Here is a 25,052-nt window from a genome sequence, read left to right as displayed (position 1 = left end):
TCCATATGTGAAAAAACAGATTACTAATAAATTATAAAGTTTACATGGAATATTATTTTGAATCGCTGCATTTTAGAACCAATTCGCATGCATAAACCAGAGCTTTAGAACGGATTACTAATATATTGTAAAAAAAAAAATGTTATCACCATTATTATTATTATTATTATTATTATTTTATTATTATTATTATTTATTTTGGCTAGTGATCTTATTACATTTTAAATCATTTTCTTAGTGCTGTAACAAAAACGGAATGTTCGATATGTGAAAAAAACTTAACACATTACTAATAAACAAGTGTACATACCAATTTATATGCATAAACCAGAACTTAAGAACAAATTTAATAGTGGAGGCCAAATTTTATTTCACCAGTCACATACATTTCTATTTTTTCTTTATATTAATTTATTTATTCAGAAAAAAAGAGCCGATCAATGTGAATGAGCTGGAACGTTGCTTTTTGCTGTTTTAAAAACAACCTTTATTTATTTATGTATTTATTTTATCTTATTTTTATTTTATTTATTTAGGATAGTTATATTGTTGATGTTTATATTCTAATTTTAATGTCTGCATATTTATTCTTAATAATAGCAATAATTGCAGTGTTATGCTGTTGTATAGTATTTTCATAATTTCATCTTATTATTTCCAGTTTCAACAAAAACAACACATTGAATCACTTGAATAAATTTCTCTTTATTTTGAGAAAGTTAGACTAATAAGAGTCTTAGTCTCTCTATGGTTCTCCATCACTGTGTTGTCTCTCTCTGGCTCCTCTCCTCTCCAATGTCCTTCTTATATATGATTTTACGTCCCCTTCCTCGTGTTCCTCGTCTCCGGAACCGTTTTTCCGTGGGTCCGTCATCACTTAAAGAAGATGGAGGGTCCTTAGACAGATCCACATCGGTAAGAGGCACCTCCAGAATCTGAGGGGCCTGATCTTCCTCTTGGGGGGACTTAACTTCTCCCTCTTCCACCACCCATTGCGTCTCCTTCTAATAACAGATAACATATACTTACTTGTAAATAATATCCATAACACATTGCTGTTTTCATGTATAAATTTCCATCCTGGATGTAAATTTAACACCAATTTAATATTTATATTTAGTTAGTTTATTTCTATCTTATTGTATAGTTTCTACTTTTATCTTTATGCGGCATACTTGGCGAGGAGCAAAGAAATAATTTCCTTGTGCGAGGAAACTTGTTTCTTACTGTGCACATGACAATAAACTCTTTGAATCTTGAATCTTCTCACAGAGGTCAGGATCCATAATTACCTCAGTCTCTACCTTCTTTGCTACGACAGAGCCCTGTAGTAGTCCAGGTGCTTCTGGCCCATCCTCAATAATGGCAGGGGCCTGACCTTCATTCTTATATATGATTTTACGTCCCCTTCCTCGTGTTCCTCGTCTCCGAAAACGTTTTTTCATGGGTCCGTCATCACTTGAAGAAGATGGAGGGTCCTTAGCCAGATCCACACTGGTAAGAGTCTGCTGATCCTCCAGAATCTGAGGGGCCTGCTCTTCCTCGTGGGGGCTGTAAACTATACCCTCTTCTGTCTCTTCCTCACAGAGGTCTGGCTCTTTTATCACCTCAGCTTCAACCTTCTCTGCTACGACAGAGCCCTGTAGCAGTCCTGGAGCTTCTGGTCCATCCTCAATAATGGCAGGGGCCTGACCTTCTTCTTGAGGGCTGTACACTTCTCCCTCTTCCGTCTCTTCCTCACAGAGGTCTGGCTCTATTTTCACCTCAGCGTCAACCTTCTCTGCTAGGACAGAGTCCTGTAGCAGTCCGGAAGCTTCTGGTCTATCCTCAATAATGGCAGAGACCTGACCTTCTTCTTGGAGGCTGTAAACTTCTCCCTCGTCTGTCTCTTCCTCACAGCGGTCTGGCTCCATTATCACCTCAGCGTCAACCTTCTCTGCTAGGACAGAGTCCTGTAGCAGTCCGGAAGCTTCTGGTCCATCCTCAATAATGGCAGGGGCCTGATCTTCTTCTTGAGGGCTGTAAACTTCTCCCTCTTCCATCACCGATTCCGTCTCACAGAGGTCAGGATCCACTGTAAGCTCAGCTTCAGCCTGCCTCTCCTCCACCGTCTGGCGGTCTTCTTCCACAGGAGTGACCGCGATCTCCTCGGTCGTCTCTTGCTTCTGAGCGCTGGATCGAAACAGGTAGAAATATGATCCGGTAATCACCGCGGTCGCAGCTGCAGCTCCGGCCGCTGTTAGTATCGCTCGGAAAAGGCTCATCGTGTACGCTCTCACTATCGCTTCGCTGCGAAGACTGAAGTTTGCTGCGACCGTCTCGCGCTTTTATTCCGCGAGTCCCAACATTCGAACGTTCGAACTTCGATTCACAGGGAATGACGAATAGAATTGCGACGTCACTGACATGAGCGGTCGCAGTGTTGACAATAACCACACAATTGAAACATAAACATAACATACGTCGAAAACCTGATTAAAATTGTTCACCAACAGTTAAAACTTTCCTATTATTTATATATGATTTTGTTGAGATTTTTTTAGATATTTGAAAAAAAAATCGATGTGAATTATGATTATTTAATTATGCTGTGTAAGTGCCACAATTGCTCTCACAATCGTAGAGGGAAACGTATTGCAAATGGAGTGCATTTTTTAGCTTCCCAGCTTGGAAGCAACACGGAGAATCACAGGTCAACAACATTAAACAACATCACCCAATGTGGTCTAAGTGAAAGATAAAAAAATAATAGCCTTAGTGTTTTACACTAATCACCAGAAACATTTCATAGTGGTGTTTTGTCTAGGTTAGCAAGTTCTAACTTCACCTTATCGTGAACACAGGTTCTGAACCAAAAACGTGTAGTGTGAATCAAGCATTACTTAGGCATGATGCCTCTAAAGAGTTCCTAAGATTTTCATAATTTTATTAAAAGTGCCTATGTGTCAGTAAAATATTTAATGTTGTGAATAATTCATGTATACTTAAAATATTTTTATATACAACATTTAAACCATATGCATGTGTGATAAGCTTCCCATCTATTGCTGAATTTTCTATCACAGAGATTTCAGAAGAAAAAAAAACATCATTTAATTTTACATCTTTCTTTAATTTTAAAACCCTTCCATCACTGAACTTCATAAACGATATAAACCCCTGTTGTATAGGGTGGAAGGTCTGTCTGTATTACTTGCTTTCATTTTCTCAGAGATTTCCTGCTGATCACAGCAGCAGTCTGGAGCAGCTGCGAGCTCCTTCACAGATGATGAACCCCGGTGTGTGGAGCCTCCCTCCAGCCTGCGGTATCCCCCGAAGGAACATCTCCTCACTACTGGACTCAGAGCTGGAGCTCAGAGCTCTCAGATCACAGCTGACCTCCAGCGGAGAAACGAACTGAGCAGAAACACGCACATAGCTGGAGCAGAGGTGAACAGGCTAGATATACACGAAGAAAGACAGAAAGAGGGTTAAACATGTATAACCAGTAGTTCTATTTAATGTAGTGAGAAAAAACATTACTTACTTTAAACTGTCTGAGGCTGAAGAGACAGCCGTCTGGAGATCCTGTGAGGTGTTTGAGACAGTCCGTTCTCCTCATGTTAAAGCTGAGATTAAAGTCATAAGTATCAAAGTCCACCTGACTGATCTGGTAAATAAAAATAGATTTATTTTAGGTATAATTAAAATCCAGAGCTTAAATTAATACCAGAGTAAATTTCAGAAAGCTGTTTAAGTCCTGAGTAACTACACTTCAAGGACAAAAGAGATGAGAAACCCACTCATTTCTGTATCATCTAAAAAAAAAAATAGGTGTTTATCCTGCGTTTGTTTGCGTAACTGTCTCTACTATCCAGTTTTTCTGCTGTTTTGGAGCCTTGCTGTAAGGAGTTGATTACACTCAGTGATTAGAGGATTCATTAGTAAGGTCAGGATGGTGGATGTTCAGCACCCCACCTCAGAACACTGTGTGCATTTGTACACCTGTGTCAGCAATTGGTGCAATATCAAGTAGCTGATTCAAAGAATTCATTAGAGAGGGTGTCTACAAACATTCAAAAATATACTGTAGCTACAGTAGAACATAGGGTTCCAGGTGGTCATGTGCCCTGAGTAGATTTGTGTATGTTAGGACCGGGACCCAGCTGAGCTTTCCAAATCCCCATTAATGAGCCTGATGGGAATCTACAGCTCTGGAAAAAATGAAGATACCACTTCAGTTTCTTTATAGGTATATGTTTGAGTAAAATTAATTTTTATTCTTGTTTTATTCTATAAACTACAAACAACATTTCTCCCAAATTCCAAATACAATTACTGTCATTTAGAGCATTTATTTGCAGAAAATGAGAAATGGCTGAAATAGCACAAAAGATGCAGAGCTTTCAGATCTCAAATAATGCAAGTTCATATTCATAAAGTTTTAAGAGTTCAGAAATCAATATTTGGGGGAATAACCTAGATTTTTTAATCTCAGTTCTCCTCCACCAGTCTTACACAGCTTTGATGGCTTGTGATCATCCATCTTCCTCTTGATTATATTCCAAAGGTTTTCATTTAGGTAAAATCAAAGAAATCATTTTTAGGTGGTCTCTTATTTTTTTCTCAGAGCTGTATATGTGGAGCCAACACAGAACCTGTTGACAAATCTTTCTTTTAGTCTAGGGTCCCACGTGTTAATTTTATAAATTAAAAAAATAATGCAGTTCCCCTCAAAACCACCAGAGGGCATCAGTGTCCTGTAAAACATCAGCAGGGTTTCACACAAGGTTTTAGAATTTGTGGACTCTTTAATCTCAGAGATATTAAACAGTATATTTTAGAATCACATAAAAAAGGAAAAAATAAAATCACCCGCCGAACAGCTGTGTTAGTAGCCCTGTAGAGGAAGGAGGATAGAGATCGTGCGTTCACTTCAGCTTCAGAAGCTCTCTGTGCCAGATCTGCCAACAGGCCGAGATTAAACACCACAGGGAATCCTGTCCGGAGATATGAATATTTATTAAAAGATAAATAAAGACACTTAGTCCCGCATAAAAAATAAAAGCTCGAAACAACCATTAGCCCTGCATAAAAAAAACATAAAGATAAAAAAGACACTTAGTCCTGCATTAAAAATAAAAGCTAAAAACCGACTTAGTCCCGCATAAACAGTAAAAGATAAAAACAGACTTAATCATGTTTAAAAAATAAAAGATAAAAACATACTTAGTCCTGCATTAAAAAAAGCTAAAAAGACCATTAGTCCTGCATAAAAAACATAAGAGAGAAAAAAGACACTTAGTCCCGCATAAAAACATAAAAGCTAAAAAAGACAGTCCTGCATAAAAAAAGCTAAAAACAGACTTAGTCCTGCAAAAAAAATAAAAGCTAAGACACTTAGTCCCACATAAAAAATATAGCTAAAAAAGACACTTAGTACCACATAAACAATAAAAGATAAAAAATTACTTATTGCTGCATAAAATGTAAAAGATAGCAAATACTTATTACTGCATAAAAAGTAAAAGATAAAAAGACAATTAGTCCTGCATAAAAAATAAAAGCTAAAAACTGACAGTCCTGCAGGAAACAAATACTTTTTTTATCTTTTAAATATAAAAAAGAATGTGTGCTGCATAAATAAATAAAACATCTGTTGTTGTGACACCATATTATCTCAACACCAGCAGTGGCGTACATGTATCTTGAAATTATACAATTTTCAAATATACAGTGTCAAATACATTTTACTTGTCGAACATCTATTCAGGAGTGATAATCTTCTGTGAGGGAGCTCTGCCTGACGTGCTTTTAAGTTGATCAGAAAAATTCAAATTCAAAAAGTCCATTTTAAGTAGGGCTGGGGATGTAAATAAATAAAATAAATAAATAACATCACAATATTCTTAAAATATATGAGTGATTCTTGATTATGATTTTATTTTAAATAACAACTGAAAAAAAAGAGTTTAAAGATCTGAAAACTAAGCATTACTGTTCAGAAATGTTTAAAACAGCAGTATATAGTATATGGTAACACCTGGAGCACTGTTTTACACAAAGACTGCAGGTAATGTCTTGTGTGTTTTGATAGATGTGGCTTTGTATGAATGATTGAATGAAGTTACACTTATATAGAACCCCAAGGACACTTTACAATTTACGCGTTTTACACACAACCATGTATACTCAACACTCAACCAAACACTGGTGAAAAGCAGCAGCCAATAGCACAGAGCGTACTCTCAACCGGAAACAACCGTCCACCCGAAGGACTGAATCGGGCACTACAGCATTTTACCCAGAACAAAGTATCTGGGCACACAGTTATACATACATTTACGCACACACACACCAGATCAATTTAGAGTATTCCATTTTTCTGTGTAATTTTAGAGTAACCAATTTACCTGATCTCAATGTTTTTTTGGACTGTGGGAGGAAACCGGCCTGGAGGAAACCCACACAGACACAGGGACAAACCAGACAACCTCTAAGCCTCTAAGTTTTCGTAGGTGGCCATTCTTGACAGAAGCTATAAAACTACACATCTATTTACAAGTCAAAGGTGTAACCTACCTGAGCTGCACAAACATTGGCAGAAAATCAGTATGACCAGAGTTGATGTCATCTTCCCGTCTGGCTCCACACATCAGTAAACCTCAACACTTGGTCGAGTCTCAGAGGAGCAGCTATACTGTGGGTCCTTCACTGCAGGGCTGAATACACACACTGTGTCCCAAAGGCAAGCAGTGCAGTCAGGCTAACAGAGACATGCCCAACCATGGAATTAACCACATAATGAATGCTTTACAATTTTGATGAAGGCTTGTAACTCGCCTGAGGATGTTGTGGATCAGATAAACACTCCGCAGTAGTGGGGAGGCCAGATCTTCTCATTTCAAAATGAAGGTGGAAGATTGTACAATGCACTGTTCACTCTGTTGAAAGGGATGATAAAAATAGGACCCACTTTAGCTTTGATTGTGGCACGCATTTACTGTGGCATTGTTTTGATAAACTTCTGCAATGTCACAAGATTTATTTCAATATTTATTGCATTATTGATGGTAGAGTCTGACCACTGCACAATGCCTTCTCCAGCACATTCCAAATATTCTCAATGGGGTTAAGGTCTGGACTCCTTGAAAAGTTACTTTGTTTTAGTTTTTCAGATCAAAATGTCAAACTCATATATTATATAGATGTATTACACACAAAGTAATCTATTTTAAGCGTTTATTTCTTTTATTGTTGATGATTATGGCTTACAGCCAAAGAAAACCCAAAAATGTGTGTCTCAGAAAATGAGAGTATAAGACCAATTGTTACTTTTGGCAGTGTGGGCAGTGTGCCAAGTCCTGCAGGAAAATGAAATCCGCATCTCCATAAAAGTTGTCCGCAGAGAGAAGCATAAAGTGCTGTAAGATTTTGTGGGAAAACAAAACTGCACTGACTTTGGGCTTGATAAAACACAGTGGATCAACACCAGCAGATGACATGTCTCTCCAAACCATCACTGATCATCACACAGTTCGAACTGCTTGAGGTCTAGTGTGAAGTTTCCACAATCAGTGATGGTTTGGAGAGTGGTGTGGGGGTCAAGGGAAATTATAGCGATATTCATATTGAAAAAATAAACACAGCCCAAGTGGGTTTGAAAACGTGTGGAAAATGAAAACGTGTGGAAAACGAAAACGGGCGGAAAACGAAAATAGGCGGGAAATGAAAACGGGCGGAAAAAGAAAACGGGCGGATAACGAAAACAGGTGCAAAACAAAAACGGCTGGAAATCGAAAACGGCCGGAAAACGAAAACGTGTGCAAAACGAAAACGGGCGCAAAATGAAAACGGGTGGGTAACGAAAACGGGCGGAAAACGAAAATGGGCGGGAAATGAAAACGGGTGCTAAACTAAAACGGGTGTAAACCTTTCGTGTGGAAACAGAGATCACGCAAAGCGTAACCGAGGAAGACAACAGGCAGGGTAAACAAAGGCAATCCTGGAAAGCAAGACAAGGAGAGAAGAGCAGGGGCGTAGCAGCAAATTCTGGGTCCTGTACACTGTCAATGTCAGTGGGCCCCTATCCATGCCAGTACACAAGGAACATGAGAGAAAAAAATCTGTACCTCTCCATACTCGGGCCCTGGGTAGTTAGGTCCACTTTCCCCCCACTACCACGCCATTCACTACCATGAATACCTGTAATAGCATCAGTTTAGCAACTACCTGGGAGTTAAATTCAGATGTGTAACCATTCTTTCGTTTTACTTCAGAAAATGCAGGTTTCTAGTATTATAAGCTCTCCATCCAGTACTTCTATTCATAAACTGTCTTCATATGAAACGATTTCAGGACATGTTCAGCTAGATTTCTTCCTTTGTTTGCTTTGGTATGTTGATTAACTGGAGACTAAAGGCTCTTCCCTCTCCAGTTTGAAACGCCAACAGCCCGCAGGCCTGAGAGTCTGAAACCCTCCAGCAATCTTACTTACTGTCTCTGACCATCTGGAGAGCAGGATCTGCCAAGTTACATAAGCCAGAAAGAATGAGCGTATCTCAAACAGGGAAGGCTTGTTCAGTTAAACATTTTAGAGAAACACTGGAGCTTAGATTGATTTACATTCACCAATTTAGAAAGAAATGTACATTTTATAACAAATGTATAGATTTGACTGTTTTTTATGACACTGGTGTTGTCTTGTCTTTTGTTATGGTCACTGGAGGAGGTACTGTGCCTTCTTAGGAAAGAGTAGTGGCATATTCAGCTGAATGGGTGGCGTTTCTGTTCCCGGAAAAAAATACATGTATAAATGTGCAAAGTTTTTTAAGTTTTTAGGTTTTTTTGCATTGTTGTGTGACTGTCTATGCTTTAAAATATTTTTTTTCATAATACATCCATAATATTTAAGTTAAAATACACGTTTTTGTTGTGTCCCTGGGCTCAGTCACTCAGTCCTGTTACTGTAACTAACATATGATCTCATCTAAAACATCTGGGACATTCTACAAGTCACATCTGCAACAGAAAGTTACATCAGTTGGTTCTTCTTAAGATCATGAGAAGACCAAAATTAAGTTCCCTCATTAGTTTTTCTGTATATTTGATCTTATTGTAGCTATGACTGAAGAGGTCAATCTCAACACTCATTCCTGTTACCTGAATTAATTCTAAGAGTTTTTTTGTTTATTTTTTACAATACACATGTTGGAAAAATCACTAGAATGTGCTCAATGTCCTCATGCTATTAACATAGCCACCATTTAGCAATTTTTATGTTTTCTTCTAATTCTATGTTTTAAAAACTCATTCCTGTTGCTCAAAACATAAAAAAGTAAAAGGAATTAGTGTCAATAACAGGAGTAAGTTCCAGTAACAGGTGTGAGTGCCATTAACAGGAGTGATTTGTTTTGTCAAATATCAATTATTTGAACATGAAGTTAACCATTTATTTAAAATGATCACTTTCTTGAGAGAAAATTAAAGGAATTAGTGGAGTTGTGTAACAATCTTCGGTTTGGAAACCTTGTAAAAAAAATCAAGTAAAGCTGCCTGAGTTTGACTAGTACGTTTTGAATAGTTAAATACATGTAATTAGACTCAAGAGTTAAAAATAAAAAGGAAGTTTAATTTGGAGTTACAACAAGCAAATGGCACCCATTGCTTGCAATGGCCCTAATATCTAAAGAGAACTTTCTTCCTATTTGTATGTAATAAATTTAAGCTCTAGTACTCGATGTGCTCAGCAAAAATACTCAAACAAATCACAGCCTCAGAATGATTTCCAACAGCTTTATTATCATACAGTTTATCCAGCTGTGTTTGATTCTGTGTCCTGTTTGGTCTGGATGATGCGTTCAAACATAGAGCTGTAATGTTAGTGGTCCCAATTTTTTGGACAGGGTTTTGTTAAGCACTGCTTTGGACTTCTCTTTGACTCTGGCAGGTGCTAGTTTATAAGAAGTAGAGGGCAGATGAGCATGAGCAAGATTTCAATGCTGATTTAGAACCCTATTGTGAGGAAAACAAATAAGAGGAATGATTAATATAATAGCTGTTTTCCAAAGCCTATCCTAACACATGGCACTATAAGACCTCATTAGCTGTTCCATTGATGTAACCAACACTCCCAACAGAGGGAGTCTTTTTAGGACAGTCCTACAGGAGGGCCTGCTCTACTTTGGTTGCAGCTTAGGCTTTGGAACACAGCTACTGTGGGTAGAAGGGTTCTTCAACAGCACTGTAACAGAGACACCTTGTCCTTATGAACGAACAAATCCACAGAACAGTAACATGCAAACACGGCTTAATCAGTTCACTTTGTAAAGAAATAAAGGGACACTTCACACAGTTCACAGTTTTTCTTTCACTTTCTCTCCTATATGGAAATATAAATATAAATTTTATTTAGATATATATGTTATATTTATATCTGCAGTCCGCGCACAACTGCATACTCTGTGGAAAACTTTGCAGATTGCAAAACTAAATTAAGAATGATTTCATCATTCATCTCAGTATCTCAAATATAAACGTACTCTATATTCAATATATGTTTTATCTGCCTGCCTGGCTTTTCTTACTACTTGCAAAACTGTGTGCTATCAATTTACTTCAGTGAACAAATACAAAATAGCATCTCTAATCACCTCTTAGTTCACCAGGTATTATTGCAAATCCAAATAAGGAATATGACTGTGCTGCCATTTTATTGCTAAACCAACCTAAAACGTCCCTCTCTCCTCTTCTTCCACAGTGTTTATTCCATTGACGCAGTCTCTAATCATCCTGGTGGGAGGAGCTGCGTTACTCACAGCAGCTGTAAAGCAGAGCAGAACTCTGAACATCAGCCAAACCATGTAAGTGAGCAGAGTATGAATTAATGGTGAACAGAAGTATCAGGCATTATATAGGCATTATAACTTTACAATATGGCACAAAAATAGAATTAATACACTTCATTAGCACCCCACTGTGTATTCACTCTGAAAGGTCTTAGCAGCAATATGAACCTCAGATGAGAAATGGAGAGTATGTCAATGATGACATTACAATGATAAACTGATAAAGGTGTGGTAAAGAGGAGAAAAAGAATGTGAAATTAAAATGACATGAAGTTTGAGTTTTATTAAGCATGCAACTTTTGTAGCACTACACAACATATCAAAAAAATAAAAAACAAGTTGGCCAGTTGGTTAGAATCACTACACAATATATAGATCATTAAAAAAAAATAATAATAATACGTCAGGCAAAATTAATGGACACTGTTTAGTACTGCATGTTCAGGGGCTGACCAACTGCTGACAGTGTTACAAGAGCCATGTTATCCGGCTACATCAAATATACCAGATTTACACAGTGTAGGCACGCTCATATCCATTATATGGCATGACCAAATCACTGCTCAAAAAGTTTAGTGTTATTTGAAATGTCTGTTTAAAGTATATTAGAGATGTCTAGACTGCATTTATTCAACAGCCACAATAAATATTCATTCATTCCTTCAATCCTTCTTTTCCTGCTTATTCATTAATCCACAGGATCTATAGGCCTTTTCTAACAAGGCTGTTACAGCAAAACGTCAATATTTCTTTATGAAAAAAAGGAAAGCTGACCTCCTTGATGCTTTCTGAAGAGTATTAACATACTGAACACACTAAACCAAGATTATAAGCCTCAATACTTTAATGGCCAGCTCAACTGTTATTCCATGCCATATTTTAGTTGGATAACTGTTAAATACAGGGTCACTGGAGATTACGATTAGACACAATATAATTACAAATACATAAACATGGATCGTATTTATTGTTTGTGTCACAAAAAATAGAAGCCTGACAGGAGAAAGACAAAACCAGTGTAGAATGGTTTTACTAATTTGAGTATTTCTATTTTTCCATTTCTTAACAGTTTTTTTTCCAATTATATAAATTTACAAATTACATTTAAAGATTTTTATGTGACTGCAACAATATGTATTACAATTTGACCTCCCTTGTCCTTTGACATGTGCATGTAGTGTTCTCCTTTCTCAGCTGCCTTCTCTAGAAACCTATAGCCCTTCTCCTGTTTCAAAGAATGTCAGTCAACCGGCCAACCCCAGTACAATGCCCAAAAACTCTGCTATGCTGATGACGATCAAAGTAAAAAAATTAAATAAAGTTATGTCAAAATAAAAAGGAAGATTCACCACAGTGAGCACCTCATCTTAAGTAAAAGACATCTTCTCATCCTCAACCACAAAACTACATATATTTTTTTAATATTTTAGTAAAACAAAAAGTAGTGGTTGTGCTCAGAATCCTTCATGCACCATAACAAAATAATCAAACTGATTTATTGTTAATAAACCTTGCTGAACTCTTAGTGTTTTTCTTCCTTATGTATCAATCTGTGGTGAAAAGCTGTCACAGTCCATAAAGTGTCGACGTTCAATTTCCCGAACTCTGAAGTTCATCCTTCCCTCACTTCTCACAAACTGAGATCGCTCCTGTTCCACCGTTCCCGTCTGATATCACGGATATCTGTGTGAGGACCCATGCATGCTAGCAGAGCGCCTGGTAGAGTAAGGCTCATGCCTCACTCTGTGTAGTGCATGATAGACTCCACATAGTTTCCAGGGAAGAGTCCCGTCGTGCCGCTCATCACGCCCTCGTACCAGCCGTCATCATTCTTCTTGATAACGTAGATGATGGCTCCCTCTTGAAATGTCAGTTCATCCTCTTTGTCTTGTGTGTAGTCGTAGATCGCCACCACTGAGAAAACAGGAAAATGTGGTATTAAGCAACCAGTCTCTGCTTCTAACACTCAACTTTTTGATGGGCTCAAACATTGTGGGATATCTGTGTCTCCAAAAATGTAAGCACAACACCAATATTCACTGTACACTAGCTTGTTATACATTTAAACATATTCCCAGCATTTAAATACCACATTTAGTGCTTCTGTTGTCTTTAGAGCGATAGAGAGAAAGCAGACAGCGAGATACTACAAGCTGCATCATAGAAACCTGCAAGTCATAAGCTTGCCCATAACTTACCCAATGTCTAAGATTGCCACAGGCGTTCACAACACAGTTCATTTTTATTTTGGAATAATTTGCAATTAAGGCTTTTTGGCAGTTGTGATGAATATAAAAGTATCCCAAGTGTGGTGGGAAAACCTCAAACCTGGCAACTCAGGTTACAGAGGCAATTCAAGAGCCCAATACAAAAGGAAATATTAATACTAAAAGAAGTAAATAATAATACTAATAAATAAAAACAAATAATACATAGAAATTAAAAGCTGACTCAGTGGAAACTTACATGAACTAAAAAAAACTGAGTACTTACTTTTAAATTTCCTCTCACTAAAATTATTACTAAAAGGCTTCCTCACAGCACCTCAAATAAAAACATTTAAGTAGAATTTCCTAAAAATGGCATCTGATGTGTGAATGTCTCCTATAATATGCTTTGTAATTTTATATCGGTATAGTGGTGTGAAAAAGTGTTTGGCCACTTCATGATTTCTTATTTATTTGCATGTTTGTCACTCTTAAATCATCAAACTTCACAAAGTTAAATATTAGTCAAAACAAACACAAAATGCAGTTTTTAAATGAAGGTTTTTATTATTAAGAGAGAAAAAAAATTCAAACCTACATGGCCCTGTGTAAAAAAAGTGTTTGCCCCCGCAGTTAAAACATAACTGTGGTTTATCACACTTCAGTTCAAATTCTTTTGCCACACCCAGTCCTGATTACTACCACACCTGTTTTCAATCAAGAAATCACTTAAATAGGGCCTGCCAGACAAAGAGAAGTAACTAAAAAGATACTGTTGCAATATGGTGTCTTCCATTCTAATTTTAAACTCAATACCTTTCTCCAGATAAGTACGTGGTGCCCAAGGCGGATCCTCTTCAGCATAAGGGTCGCTGTACTCCACCACGGCCGACTCTTCTTCTTCATAGTCTTCTGGAGGTGGAGGGGGCTGCACCTCCTCAAACACACTCTCCTCTGTGGGGGGAGGTGGGGGAGGAGCATCTGAAACTAGAGGCAAGAAGGACCATAAGACATACAGTGAAGGCTGAAGGTCATTTAAACATTAAAACATGCAATCTTTTCCATGCAGGGTCAGAGGAGCCCTGGCGACAGAACAACAGGTTGACATTCTGTTGACATTTCTGCAGACATGATTTGCAAACCATAAGAGAGTAAAGCATTTTTACTCTGAATTCACTTGTACAAGCAGACACGTGCACATGCAAAAACACATGGAGACACACATGAACAGATAGGATCTCCAACATGTAAGCTGCTGGTACATTATCGATTGCTGCTGCTGTCAACATAAACTCTTCAGAGCTACAAACCAAGCAGATGTGAGCTGTACTCTGGGTGAGTGTGAAAAAGAGGCTCTGCAGAAGGGTGAAGCTCAAAGCCACTTACTGGTCTCCTGAACTCGAGCCACGAAGCCCGTCAGAGGTAGCTGGGGAGTGATCTGCAGGATGGAGGGGGGAGGGGGCGCCACTGAGGCTGCTGCAGCACACCAAACAGGGTGCAGAGGAACACACAGAAGAGTGCAGAGGAGTGAAGAAGGCACAGCAGGAGTGTGAAAAGGAAAGAATGTGTTGAATAATGAAGCAACACAGATAAAGGACAGGTGTAGGTCGAAGGAAGAGAAAAAAGATAGGGCAGTTAGTTTAGTGTGCAGACAAACATGTATATGAAAAAACAGGTGTTAAACTATGCAAGCTGCTATAGCCCGGACTGTGATCCGAAGTGCTCAGGAACTGGAGGCCTGTAGACTTCACTTCACAACCACCACACATCTAAAGCTACAATCTAAAGTCTGCTTACCCTAATAAAGATCATGCAAGTAAAAATGAACATGTTGAATGGTTACATCAGGCAAGTGGTACTGGAACTAACTCACAGTACACAATCCTATACAAGCAGAGAGTACTTAAGTGATATTGATAGACCCAATGATGAGTAACACCCCTACCTGAAATAGACCATGGCTAGGGCTGCAACGCTTATCCGATTTAATCTACAATATTGATTACTTAAATTTGTCGACTAATCGTATATTTGTAACAGTACTAGGGGTGAGCCATATCGTATCGTACATGATATCGCCAAAAATTTTGAATACCGTGAACGATATTATACCCTGAAATATCGTGCCATATCACCCACCCTTAATATCGCATCAGAGTACTACTTTTTTCGTAGTTTTTAGCAAAAGAAAAATTCACACATTATATATCTACTAGAGACAGAGTATATTTGTTCAGTATAATTTATTTTACTTTAATCCTGGATATATGGAGATATTTGGAGTGCATTACTAGTATCATGACATTCTGAATCATTGACTTCTGTTACAAATCTGATAAAAATATTTTTTCTTTTTCTCAGTTAGCCATATCATATTGCATGCAATAATAAAATTCTAAATAATTTTTCCTAATTCAGTGTTTTGTCAAATTGCCAAAAGTATGGTTATCTTGAAAATACCATGAAATATTGTGATATTATTTTAGAGCCATATCGCCCACCCCTAAACAGTACCGCATTAAGTGCTGGGGACAGAAGCACAATGGGAGATGGGTAAATTCCTCACTCATACAAGGCTGTACAAGGCAAAAACAACATATTGACTTTTAATTACTCTGTTGTGCACTTTCCACATTTAAACAACATCTAGACGTTTAATTGCCTTTTAAATCTTATGTTCAGCTGTTCCTATTGTTTTTAGAGATGGAGGACATGGCAGAAATAATCACTGACTAATCAACTAATCAAAAATACAATCATAAGAGTAGACTTTAAAAATAAACATTAATTGCACCCCTAAGCATTTTTGTGTCACTTTTCTGAGGGAAGTAGATAAAGCCCTCCACCTAAGACATGGGACAACCCTACAAGAGCCTGCAACATTGTCAATTAAATAACAAAAAAAGGACACTGCTTCATTAGAAGTGACTCGGCAAGTGTGACCAGAGATGAGCTGTAAAGTTCACCAACCTCACTGCTGAACTTTAGTTCAATTTGGGGCAACATTTCTATTTCTTCACAAAAAGAGGATAGTACTCCTCTGTGATAGAAAACTGAATTTAGCCATTTGCTAGCTTTGTGTTCAAATGTTTATGTTTATGTTGGTGTATGCTGTTGTATAAAAATGTTAATATGATAATAGAAAAGAAAATATTGTTTAATAGTGCTCATGCTTACCTTGGCCCTGGTTGTAGTAGGGTCCTCCATTCTGTTGGCTGGCAGGCATGGCTGGCTGCCCAGTGACAGAAGGTGGTCGGCGGTAGGGCAGCGAGCCTCCGACAGTGGGCGTGATCTGTCTGGGCACAGGCCTATTCATGCTGTAGAACTGGGGTGTAAAGCCTGTGTCAACAGAAAAGATTGCAAGAGTGAAACAACAGCAGTGGATCTAAAATGGATGGGAATTCATTGATGGTCCAACATTTACATTAATTTACCTGGACATTCTTATACTCTTCCTTAGAATTTCCAGGGCCTTACCTTTTTTAGCAATTTACTACATACATAATACAGAAAAATTGAGTTTTGAAGAACCGAATGCACATGAAATATTCATGCATTAAAACAAAGCAGTCTGCATGAATGCACCGCATGCAGAACCAACATGTAACAAATTGAAAAAAGCCTAATCAGAAATTATGAGAGAACACTGATGAAACTGATATAAGCATTTTCTTCAGAAAAAAAACAAACTTTGTTAACCCAAGAGAATCAGAAGAAGAGGCAAGTGTTCCTAAACTTAGACATTATTATTTTATAGCTTTCTATGATCTTCAACAACATGAGAGTTATATCAATGCTGAGCTATACTGGAACTTCAATTTAAAATGTTAATCAGACAAGCTTTGAAAAGTAAAAACAATGGCTTTATATTTAATAAATGGCATAGCGATTATTGTCTATCAATTTGCTCTATCAAATTAAACATCCTCACCAAGAAAAAAAAACGATGTAATATTTTTTATTTTGTAATGTAATTTTTGTTTCCTTTTTGGGTCAATATTATAAACAAAATTAAAGACACCAGTTTCAAATATAAATCTCTATCAAATGTTTGAGATGAGACTTTGTGCTACAACTGGAACACATAAATCACAAGTACAAGAACAACAACAAAAAAAAAAAGGTTGCGCAATACCATTCATCAAAACCTCAGATACCTCATTATACTGCTGACTAAAGCAATCCTGTTAAGAGTTAAGTGGAACAACACCTTCTGCAATAAAATACAGTGACTCAAATATTGAGCAGAACATTAAGGGAGCATTTAACATGTCCCACACCACATTCATCACAGCTATGTGAAGACTACATGCTCGGCTTCCAAGAAACTGTGTAGCACATTCTCAAACACCGATCTGAAAGTGACAGACATGCGCAAATTAAATGAAAATTGGATTTATCCACCTAGCACCTAATCTCACCCCTACAGTGTTGCAGGTCTGGGCTGGATAGAGACACAATTGTAAAAGAAAAAAAAGAAAAGAAAAAAAGGATGAGTTGAAAACACATTGGACAATGAGAAGGGCAGGTGAACCCAGACTAGTCTCCATCTTAGAATCTACAGTGATAGTAAGTTAGCTCTCTAATTTAACCAGGTAAATGTATTCATGAATTTACGTAAAAACCAAGCTATAACTAAATTATGCAGCTTGCATTTAAGCTTTCTCACCAGTACACATACACTACTGTAACTCTTCTGAATGAGACCAGCTTTACATGTCATGTGAGCAAGACATTCCTACAGGGGACGTGAGGAGGAGGATGGCACTCGCAGCTCATGCTGGGCATCCCGGGTGGAAGAATAACAGAGATTAACACAACATGGGAGGTCATGGCTAATTGGATACTTTCACACTTAGCTGAGTGGGCAGATTCATTTGATTTGTTGGATGGTTTTCTCGGTGTGAATCCTGGTACTAGGCTAACAAAGCAACATTGCTGAGTTCTATGGTTCTATTAGAATATGAGAATTGTGGAGCAACACTGAAATAGCATTTCAATCAGTTCTACTGTAAATATGTTTTTTTACGAAAGCATTCTAATACCATGTTACTTGCGAGTATGATAAAAAGAAAGGCTAAAGGCTGGTTTATACTCCGTCTACAGCATAACCTGTGAAAGGGGCCTACGCCATTGGGCGTTTATACTTGTGCACTTGTGTATCTGCATTTGTTTAAGGCTCAGCAGACCAATTACATTTACTGCTGTCTTGAGCTACGCGACAAGCTAGAACATAAGGTAAGTCGCGTAAATTGTTCTTAATAACAGTTTTGCTCCTAACCACTTGGGTGTTTTTTTTTTTTAACAAATATTCACAAATAAAGCGCTCCAGCACTGAACTGTGGAGTTGTGGAACCGTGTTTTCTTCAATGGTGGTGCTCCATCCAATACTTCAGTCAGGTTCTTGTTACTGAATGTAATCAAATCCTCAAATGCATGAAAATAGAATACAGTACATTTACTTCAAGAAAAGTAGGAAAAAAAGGACACAAGTGAAACCTGTATATTTTTGATCTCTTCAAAATACTATCTTCAAGCAAATAAAAAAAAAACATAAGATGTAAAGAACAATGATGGAAAGGCTGGATGGTGAATCACAGTAGATTATGAAAGCAAGACACAGGGAGATATCTTCATGCTGTCCCTCCTTATGACATATGATGGCAGGCAAGGTTGGGGAATGAAGATGGCATGATCTGGAGAGAAGGCGGGGTCTGGCAGGTCAGGTGGGGACACACTCACCTGGTGCAGGGGTGGTGGTAGAGGAGGTTGCAGCAGCTGCAGCGGGATTGGGGGGTTGTGAGGTGGGAGGGGAATCAGCTGAAGCCAGCGTTTCCTCAGAGGTGGAGGCAAGAGTGAGAGAGGGATCAGGGGGTGCAGTGGAGTTGGGTAAGGACTGGGTGGGGGCAGAATTACAGCATGTGACAGGAGGTTGGGAGGAGTTAGGTGGGGCAGGAGGGCTGCTGGTAGAACCAGCTGTGGAGGCTTTGGAGATCAGGGAAGAAAAGGACGAAGAGTAACGGTAAGGAGAAATGAAGAATCCGAAAGATTAAGCCTTATGTTATTTGGTTACAGGAAGGTCTTGAAGGTGGACTGCTGCATTTAAGGGCTTTATGAAGGAATTTGTAACTTGATCCAAATATTGTTTTACAGACAGACACTGAAAGACTCCCAAAAGACCATTAAAGCAGATTCAATATTATATTTTTATGTATGCAAGTAGGGGAGTACATTCCTCTGGAAAACATTTAAGAGGCCACTTAAATGGTGGTGTTTTTCCTTGATTTTACCAAATTAAAAAACCTCTGAAATATAATCAAGAGGAAGATGGATGATCACAAGCCATCAAACCAAACTGAACTGCTTGAATTTGTGCACCAGGAGTGGCATAACATTTTTCAAAAGCAGTGTGTAACACTGGTGGAGGAGAACATGCCAAGATGCATTACAACTGTGATTAAAAACCAGGGTTATACCACCAAATATTGATTTATGAACTTTTAAAACTTGAAAACATGAATTAGTTTTCTTTGCGTTATTTGAGGTCTGAAAGCTCTGCATCTTTTTTTTTGTTATTTTAGCCATTACTCATTTTCTGCAAATAAATGCTCTAAATAACAAAATTTTTATTTGGAATTTGGGAGAAACAGTAGTAGAATAAAACAACAATGTTCATTTCACTCAAACATTTACCAATAAATAGCAAAATCAGATAAACTAATTCAAAAACTCTGATGTTCAGAAGTCTCAACTGAATATTTCCCCCCTAATATATACAGTGCCTTCCCACAAACGTTTTAATGAAGTTAGCAGGATATTGAAAAGTTACTGTACATTATATCCATAATGTAACTGTCTTTTATTGACATGTACAACTAATGAATCTGGCTAACACTCTATCCAGAACAACTTGCACTTTAATCAATAGACATGTAATGTTAGGAGTCTTGCCAAATGATCCTTCTGCTGTAGTGCTCTTAAGCACACCAAATGCTCTGACTTGTATTAACTTAACTAAAGCACACATTTAGAAATCAGAAATCATAGAAAGGTGTTTGGCCTAATCAGGGGTGAAACTTGCAGATTGCATTCAGGCAACTTTGTGCCATTTTAAGCGAGGACGCAGAGGATCACTACAATGGTGAAGTTATTACCTGGGAATGCACTAGGTGGAGAAGGCGTTGGTACAGCGATGGGCACACCCACACTGCCACTCCCGCTGTTTTCTCGACTGCTGCTGCGGCTGCTGGGATGGCTTCCTCCACTGCTCCCGCTGCACAAGAAACACTCGACATTATACATATAGACTTCATAAAAAATAAATAAATAAAAATAAATAAATAAATGTAACAGACACATCGCTTTCTTCTACAGGATTCGCACACAGAAGACAGATACACAGAGACAGAGACCAGTATAAACACAGACAATTTCACATAGCGCCTTGGTCAGGCTCAGAACAGCAGTCACAAGACATTGGACATGACGATTTTTCTAGATGCCACCAAACACTACTGTCCACTGATTTAATCAGTAAAGAGCAGCAGAAGAAATGTTGAGAAAGAAATGCCTGAAATGAACTGAGAAGCAGCAGCACAAGCTCCTAAGCACATGTGCCTGGTAAGGAGACACTTAAATGACAGGGTCTGTGCTCATAATGCGGCCTGTATTTAGATGCATTTAGATGTAAGAAAGGATTTTGAAGTACTGTACCAGTCAAAAGTTTGGATACACTTCTTATTTAATGTTTTTCTATATTTCTTTATTTTATTAATCTATTTTCTACACCGTAGATTATTATAAACTATATATAAAACAATTTAGGGACACATGGAATTACCTAGTAAACAAATCCTCTGACCTAAACCCATCTGAGATGGTGATTTGAGGTGATTTGGGATGAGCTGGAGCTTCACAGCATAACAGCATAACAGCAACTATTGTTCAGCACCTCCAAAAACTCCTTCAAGGCTCTGAGAAAACTATTCCAGGTGACTCCACCTCATGAAGACACTGAGATTAAAATACCAAGAATGTGCAGATCTGTCCTTAAAGCTAAATGTGTTTTACAATGTAAAAATATCACTGAATAAAAAGAGGTGTCCAAAGTTCTGACTGGTACTGTATATTGTGTATTTTATCTACAAACCAATTCTTCCCAAATTTTAGGTACAGTTTACCAAAAAGAAACACTATGAATTCACAGACTGTCAAGACAAATGTGCTAGGAAAGCATAGAGAGTGAGAGAGAGAGAGAGAGAGTATATGAAATTTTATATACAAAGATGAAGTTGCGAAAGAATGAGGGTCTTCATTCTAAAGCGAGAAAGAGAACCTTGAGAATGTAAAAGGAGAGAAACTAAAGAGAGAAAGAGAGCAGCAAAGACAGACTGACCCACGAAGCTGAAGCAGTTTGGGGGGAAAAAAACCTTTAAATGGAAGCGTTACACAACGGAAGAGAGGGATGAGGTGAAAGAGCATGGGAAGGATGCTGCAATGACCTTTCCAAAGCGAGCACACAAGCACTGCAGCTCACAGAAATTCTGAAGCTGTTTACTAAACCAGTTTATACTAGTTTTTCTTTCTTATTTTAACAGCCTGAGGTTCCGTACACTGTTTTTAATGATTTATTTTGTCTCCTTTTTGTATACAGATGGACATGCAGCGCAGGTTTTGCATTGTCTTGTTTAAAAAGAGGTAGTATTGAATGCAGGGTAAGTTGCTATAGGATCTTACTGTGCATTTCTACATTAATCTACTTCCAACACATAAGTGTACCAACACTCTCTTTGTTCTGGAGCACAGGGCGTCCATACGGATTCACCTGACCACAGTACACACAACTGCACTATGTGATAATTTATCCCAGCATTAGAGCCAAGAAAAGCTGAAGTTGATTTTGTAAATGTTTAACATTAAAATTAAGGCTTCTGTTTCGCACAGTTATGGTAAAAGGGCATACTGCAAAGATAGAAAAAATAATCCAAAGCAATTCCTTTGTCATATGGTTCTATTTTCCCCAAACACTTGTTGTCAAACAAAAGGTCCTTCTTCTTCCTCAAAGTCTCAGTCTTCTGATGATACAGCCTTACCAAATTAGGTTTACAATCACCTGTTGAAAACATTTAATTATTCAGTTTTTACCTAAATTATTCCCAGCCCTAAATGTGTTGTAGGCCTGAAATGCTAAATTGGAGCAGTCTGGTGGCCATTCTTCATTAATTGCACATTGCACCAGTAAGAGCAGAGTGTGAAGGTTCAATTAGCAGGGTAAAAGCACAGTTCTGCTCAAAATATTGCAATGCACACAACATTATGGGTGACATACCAGAGTTCAAAAGAGGACAAATTGTTGGTGCACGACTTGCTGGCACATCTGTGACCAAGACAGCAAGTCTTTGTGATGTATCAAGAGCCACGGTATCCAGGGTAATATCAGCATACCACCAAGAAGGACGAATCACATCCAACAGGATTAACTGTGGATGCAAGAGGAAGCTGTCTGAAAGGGATGTTCGGGTGTTAACCTGGATTGTATCCAAAAACATAAAACTACGGCTGCCCAAATCACAACAGAATTCAATGTGCACCTCAACTCTCCTGTTTCAACCTGAACTGTTCGTCGGGACAATAAATTATTGTGGTCTAAAATCAGGTGTTTTAGTTTCATTGTCCAACCCATGTACATTAACAAATACAATGCTGTCTAGAGAGAATATGTTTATACTGTCTGTACATAAATTTTGCATTCTTTATTTGCATTTTTCATACTGTCACAACCTTTTTTTCATATAAGGTTGTAAATGAGGATTTATGTGCCTGTTTAACATGTAATGTTGTGAAGCACATCATAAATCGTATTCCATTTCTGCAATTTCTGCTCAGGCTATCTGCATTATCTGCATAATTTGCTCATCACCAGGCTCCAAAGGTTGATCATCTGTTTAGTATTCCCACACATGATGTCTTGTAACATTTTCAACTTCCAGAGCAACAGGGACAGAAACAATATCTATCACGCTCTCCCCGATCCAGAATGCTGAATGAAAAGGCAATATTCCAGACCATGTGGGTGGAATGATGCATGTGTAGTGCAGGTATGAAGGGGGTAGCATATTCTTTAGAAAAGTATCTGTGTGCACGCGTACACATTTGCATGACGTTGCTGGGATGTATGTGAACATATGTGATATATGTGAACATATATGAGTGTTTGCAAGCAAGCGCGCCCTAATCCATGGTGGATTTCTGCAGCTCCTTTCAGGAGTGTATTGAGGGCATCACTGCAGATGGCACACGGCGAGACAGAACTAGCGGAGCACAGTTACGTAAACTCAGACGCAGTGGAGAAGTCTCAGGCTTCAAAAGGAGAAAGGGGGAGGGTGAGTGGAGCGTAGAAGCGTAGGAGGAAGCCTCTTGTTTCACAGTCCATAAAGTCCTCCGATGGAGAGACGGGTTAGGGAGGAGACACCTTGCTGAATCGATGCACAACCATGCTCACTTTCACAGAGGTCCTTTAGTCATTGGACATTATTTTCTCCTAAGTAAGCTATCAGAAGACCCTCTCCATGACAGATGCTCAGTTTACATCCCTGAAGCAGGTTCAGTAATATTCAGAGAACAGTGTTTGTGGTAATCCTCTATAAAGTTGACAGTTCAACAGTGACAGTGGGAGTGCACTCCCTTCTAAGAAATTAAGCCACAATTTTCTCTTATGTTGTCATTTTGCAACCAAAGTGTTTGCGGTACAGACTAGAAGAGGAACCAGATTTGCCAACTTATTCAATAGATCTGCCCTGCCTTTCAGAGAAGGAATTAAAGATAATAATTTACCCCAAAAAGCAGAAGTGCTAGACCTGTTGGTGCATTATTTTTGAGAGATAATGCACTGTCCATGTCCATATGTCTAATGGTTTGTTACTGGTTGTAATCAGGGCTTTTAAAGGATTTAAATCAGAATGAAAGAAGAGAGTATTAGTTTATTCCTAAGAGTTATGTTTACCCTTTTTATATGAATTTGTCTAAATGTATTATCCATGCTTTCCCTTGAATGGAAATTGTGAATGTGACCAATGCAGAGTGAGCGTGGGCACGAGTAACAACGTCTCCCTGCAATCTGTCAAAGTATCTAATCAGACTGCATGTTAATAAGAAACTCATGGTTAAAAGATGCTAAGGAAACGAGTGCCCCTTAACACCTACACAATTCATCATTTTAGATTTCATAAAAGAACAGATCTAAAAGTATTATTTTATTGAATTTTATTAAGCTGTTTTTTGAGCTGCTCCAACTGACCCAAGTCAATGTTTTCTAATTGTCATAAAATAAATTAATATATGATAAAATTTAACCACCTGTAAACTAATGCAGCAGCAAACCAAGTTCTACTGAAGTTAGTGAAAAGCAGAGTGATGGAAAGCACATAGATAGAGACAGAGCTGGAGGTTGGCATATGGGTATGAGGCAGAAGGGTACCTGTACGTGCGATTCCTCTGGTTAACTGATGCTGTGCGCACAGGGCTCTGCTGCTGTGCAGGCGCCATGTTGCGCGTTGGGCTGGGGACATAGTCATTAGGAACCACAGGGGGACGCACTGGCTCCAGTGTCCTATAGGGGGAATGCCTCCTGTCAGGAGCAGGGGGTTGAAAACTTTAAAAGTCTGTGGGATGTTTAGGCCTTGTATTATCCTTTAGCTTGGTAATACAGTTGCAATGATGCAATATCATCAAAAGTAAGCCTTGTTTGCATTTAAAAGCAGCAGACATTTCATAATGCTGTGATTATGGAATTTCAGCACATATGATCACAAACTAAAGCAACAATTCATTTTACTTTTGCAGGAGAAAAATATGTTTGTATGTAACCCATATATGGTATGACAAATGTAAAAGAGAAGAAGTTGCACTTGATACAACAGAACAACAGGTCATATTGCTATAAAAATGTGTCATTCACATTTAAGAGTTTGGAAGAAGTTTGAATGAAGGTTCAGGGGAAAAAAAACTTAACTTATAATAT

General features: G+C 38.2%; 3 protein-coding genes across 14 annotated transcripts in view; all 3 read right to left on the bottom strand.

Annotated features, from left to right (window-relative positions):
* Window positions 1–685: 685 nt before the first annotated feature.
* On the bottom strand, window positions 686–2,300 carry LOC111194859 (retinitis pigmentosa 1-like 1 protein). 2 transcript variants are annotated; one of them, XM_022680000.2, is made up of 2 exons: window positions 1,293–2,300; window positions 686–1,004 (listed from the first exon to the last, which is right to left on the bottom strand). In XM_022680000.2, the coding sequence occupies exons 1-2, from the start codon at window positions 2,262–2,264 to the stop codon at window positions 759–761; spliced, it is 1,218 nt and encodes a 405-aa protein (XP_022535721.2). In that variant the 5' UTR covers window positions 2,265–2,300; the 3' UTR covers window positions 686–758. The 2 variants fall into 2 exon arrangements, with proteins under 2 accessions (XP_022535721.2, XP_022535722.2); XM_022680001.2 differs by having other exon boundaries at window positions 686–1,001.
* Window positions 2,301–3,077: 777 nt separating this feature from the next.
* On the bottom strand, window positions 3,078–6,890 carry LOC103030629 (secreted phosphoprotein 24). Its single transcript, XM_007240004.4, has 4 exons — window positions 6,562–6,890; window positions 4,855–4,979; window positions 3,527–3,649; window positions 3,078–3,438 (listed from the first exon to the last, which is right to left on the bottom strand). The coding sequence occupies exons 1-4, from the start codon at window positions 6,611–6,613 to the stop codon at window positions 3,226–3,228; spliced, it is 513 nt and encodes a 170-aa protein (XP_007240066.3). The 5' UTR covers window positions 6,614–6,890; the 3' UTR covers window positions 3,078–3,225.
* Window positions 6,891–11,083: 4,193 nt separating this feature from the next.
* The window catches only part of abi2a (abl-interactor 2a), a 39,175-nt gene continuing 25,206 nt past the window's right edge, over window positions 11,084–25,052 (bottom strand). For 3 of the 11 annotated variants that reach the window (XM_007239998.3, XM_007239999.3, XM_022680266.2), the window contains 7 exons: window positions 24,510–24,659; window positions 20,188–20,306; window positions 18,776–19,018; window positions 16,211–16,372; window positions 14,420–14,509; window positions 13,850–14,020; window positions 11,084–12,740 (listed from right to left, as the gene is read on the bottom strand). In XM_007239998.3, the coding sequence (XP_007240060.1) occupies window positions 12,565–12,740; window positions 13,850–14,020; window positions 14,420–14,509; window positions 16,211–16,372; window positions 18,776–19,018; window positions 20,188–20,306; window positions 24,510–24,659 (1,111 nt within the window). In that variant the 3' untranslated portion in view covers window positions 11,084–12,564. The remainder of the gene's footprint in view (window positions 12,741–13,849; window positions 14,021–14,419; window positions 14,510–16,210; window positions 16,373–18,775; window positions 19,019–20,187; window positions 20,307–24,509; window positions 24,660–25,052) is intronic. The other 8 variants (XM_022680267.2, XM_015603287.3, XM_022680268.2 and 5 more) reach the window with 6 other exon arrangements.

The sequence above is a fragment of the Astyanax mexicanus genome, chromosome 11 (genome assembly GCF_023375975.1).
Source record: "Astyanax mexicanus isolate ESR-SI-001 chromosome 11, AstMex3_surface, whole genome shotgun sequence".
Lineage (NCBI taxonomy): Eukaryota > Metazoa > Chordata > Actinopteri > Characiformes > Acestrorhamphidae > Astyanax > Astyanax mexicanus.
The sequence above is the reverse complement of the archived record's forward strand: the minus strand, read 5'-3'. Positions and strand labels throughout refer to the sequence as shown.

What these genes read in the sequence shown, in the direction of transcription:
- LOC111194859 (XM_022680000.2), bottom strand. Translation starts at nt 2,264, where the DNA reads ATGAGCCTTTTCCGAGCGATACTAACAGCGGCCGGAGCTGCAGCTGCG. An exon ending in CAAAGAAGGTAGAGACTGAG is followed by an intron (nt 1,005 to 1,292) that starts GTAATTATGGAT and finishes ATCTGTTATTAG; the next exon opens with AAGGAGACGCAATGGGTGGT.
- LOC103030629 (XM_007240004.4), bottom strand. Translation starts at nt 6,613, where the DNA reads ATGACATCAACTCTGGTCATACTGATTTTCTGCCAATGTTTGTGCAGC. An exon ending in CCAATGTTTGTGCAGCTCAG is followed by an intron (nt 4,980 to 6,561) that starts GTAGGTTACACC and finishes ATCTCCGGACAG; the next exon opens with GATTCCCTGTGGTGTTTAAT. An exon ending in CTAACACAGCTGTTCGGCGG is followed by an intron (nt 3,650 to 4,854) that starts GTGATTTTATTT and finishes TTTATTTACCAG; the next exon opens with ATCAGTCAGGTGGACTTTGA.